At 40.6% G+C, this 1,619-nt stretch overlaps 1 protein-coding gene across 1 annotated transcript; it reads left to right on the top strand.

The window, feature by feature from the left end:
• Positions 1–438: 438 nt before the first annotated feature.
• LOC110596408 (peptidyl-prolyl cis-trans isomerase A-like) lies at positions 439–933 on the top strand. Its single transcript, XM_021716791.1, has one exon. It carries the CDS (start codon positions 439–441, stop codon positions 931–933), a length of 495 nt encoding a protein of 164 aa, XP_021572466.1.
• The last annotated feature ends 686 nt before the right edge of the window (positions 934–1,619 follow it).

The raw sequence follows: 1,619 nt of genomic DNA, 5'->3' as shown, positions 1-1,619 counted from the left end.
CCAGAGCCTTCCAACAAGAGCCCAGTCTTATGAAACCTTAAGCACAGAAAGCAGCCATACCAAGCCAGATTCCTGATGTAAATAACTGTGAGATAATATATTTTTGTTGTTTTATAGTTATTAAGTCTCTGCAAATCCACTAGAAAGAAAGGCAAAAGTGAGAAACAAAATCTCACCAGGATCTTGATCATTTTCTTCTGTTCTCAGGAAAAAGGCAGCATTTCTAAGGCATGATCTACACTGTTGTCTGATTTTGAACTTCTCACAAGTGATTTCTAATTAAGGGTAAAAGAGACTTTTCAGAGGGCCAAATTTTATAATTGTGACAATTACTCAATTCCCCTCTCACAATGGACACGTTTTTAAAAGCACAAAGCTAGGGTTGAAAAAAAAACTGACTTTGCAGACGCCACCGCCTTGAGCCTTTTCCCATCAGCCATGGTCAACCCCACCATGTTCTTCAACATCGCCGTTGATGGCAAGCCTTTGGGCCATGTCTCCTTCAAGCTGTTTGAAGACAAAGTTCCAAAGACAGCAGAAAACTTTCATGCTCTGAGCATTGGAGAGAAAGGATTTGGTTATAAGGGTTCCTGCTTTCACAGAATTATTCCAGGGTTTATGTGCCAGGGTGGTGACTTTACAAGCCATAATGGCACTGGCGGCAAGTCCATCTATGGGGAGAAATTTGATGATGAGAACTTCATCTTGAATCATACAGGACCTGGCATCTTGTCCATGGCAAATGCTGGAACCAACACAAACGGTTCCCAGTTTTTCATCTGTACTACTAAGACCGAATGGTTGGATGGCAAGCATGTGGTTTTTGGCAAGGTGAAAGAGGGCATGAAGGCTGTGCAAGCCATGGAGGGATTTGGGTCCAAGAATGGCAAGACCAGCAAGAAGATCACCATTCCTGACTGTGGACAACTCTAATAAATTTGACTTGTTTTATCTTAAACTACCAGATCATTCCTTCTGTAGCTCAGGAGAGCACCCCCTCCATCCCATTTGCTCGCCATACCCCTATAATCTTTGTGCTCTCACTACAATTCTTTGGGTTCCATATTTTCCTTGTTCCCTTCCACGTCTAGTTGAATTGCAGAGAAATAAAAACTAAATAACAAAAAGAAAAAAGAAAAAAAGAAAAAAAAAGCCTTCATTGATGAGACTAATCAGCACTTATGCAAATGGGGAATTTTTAACCCTCTACCCTCATCCTAAACATAGATACAGAAAAAGGCAATGGGATCCTGAACTATCTTCTATCTTGTACAGAATCAAAGCAAGGCAACATCTGGTGGGATAGCTGACACTGGATGTCTACTCTGAGGTCTGGCAGGTTCTAGAAGCTAGAGACCTAGGAGGTAAATCAAAACAAGGTAAATGGAAATTGTAAATCTGTACACCAGGAGTTATAGGGCCCCCCCCCCCCCACTGTGTTATAGGTTCTTAAGTCTGGAAATCAAATTTCTTTATGCCTAAATCTTCCCACCTGTAGCAAAAGTTCTATTTAAAAGACACTTCTCAAAAAGAAGATATAGGAACAGTCAACAGACAAATGAAAAAATACACAGCATCACTAATAATCAGAGAAATGCAAATCAAAACCACATTGAGAC

This window comes from Carlito syrichta, unplaced genomic scaffold (assembly GCF_000164805.1).
Source record: "Carlito syrichta isolate Samal-C Ts95f unplaced genomic scaffold, Tarsius_syrichta-2.0.1 Scaffold308926, whole genome shotgun sequence".
Classification (NCBI taxonomy): Eukaryota; Metazoa; Chordata; class Mammalia; order Primates; family Tarsiidae; genus Carlito; species Carlito syrichta.
Note: the sequence above shows the minus strand (reverse complement) of the source record. Positions and strands in the feature narration are given on the sequence as shown.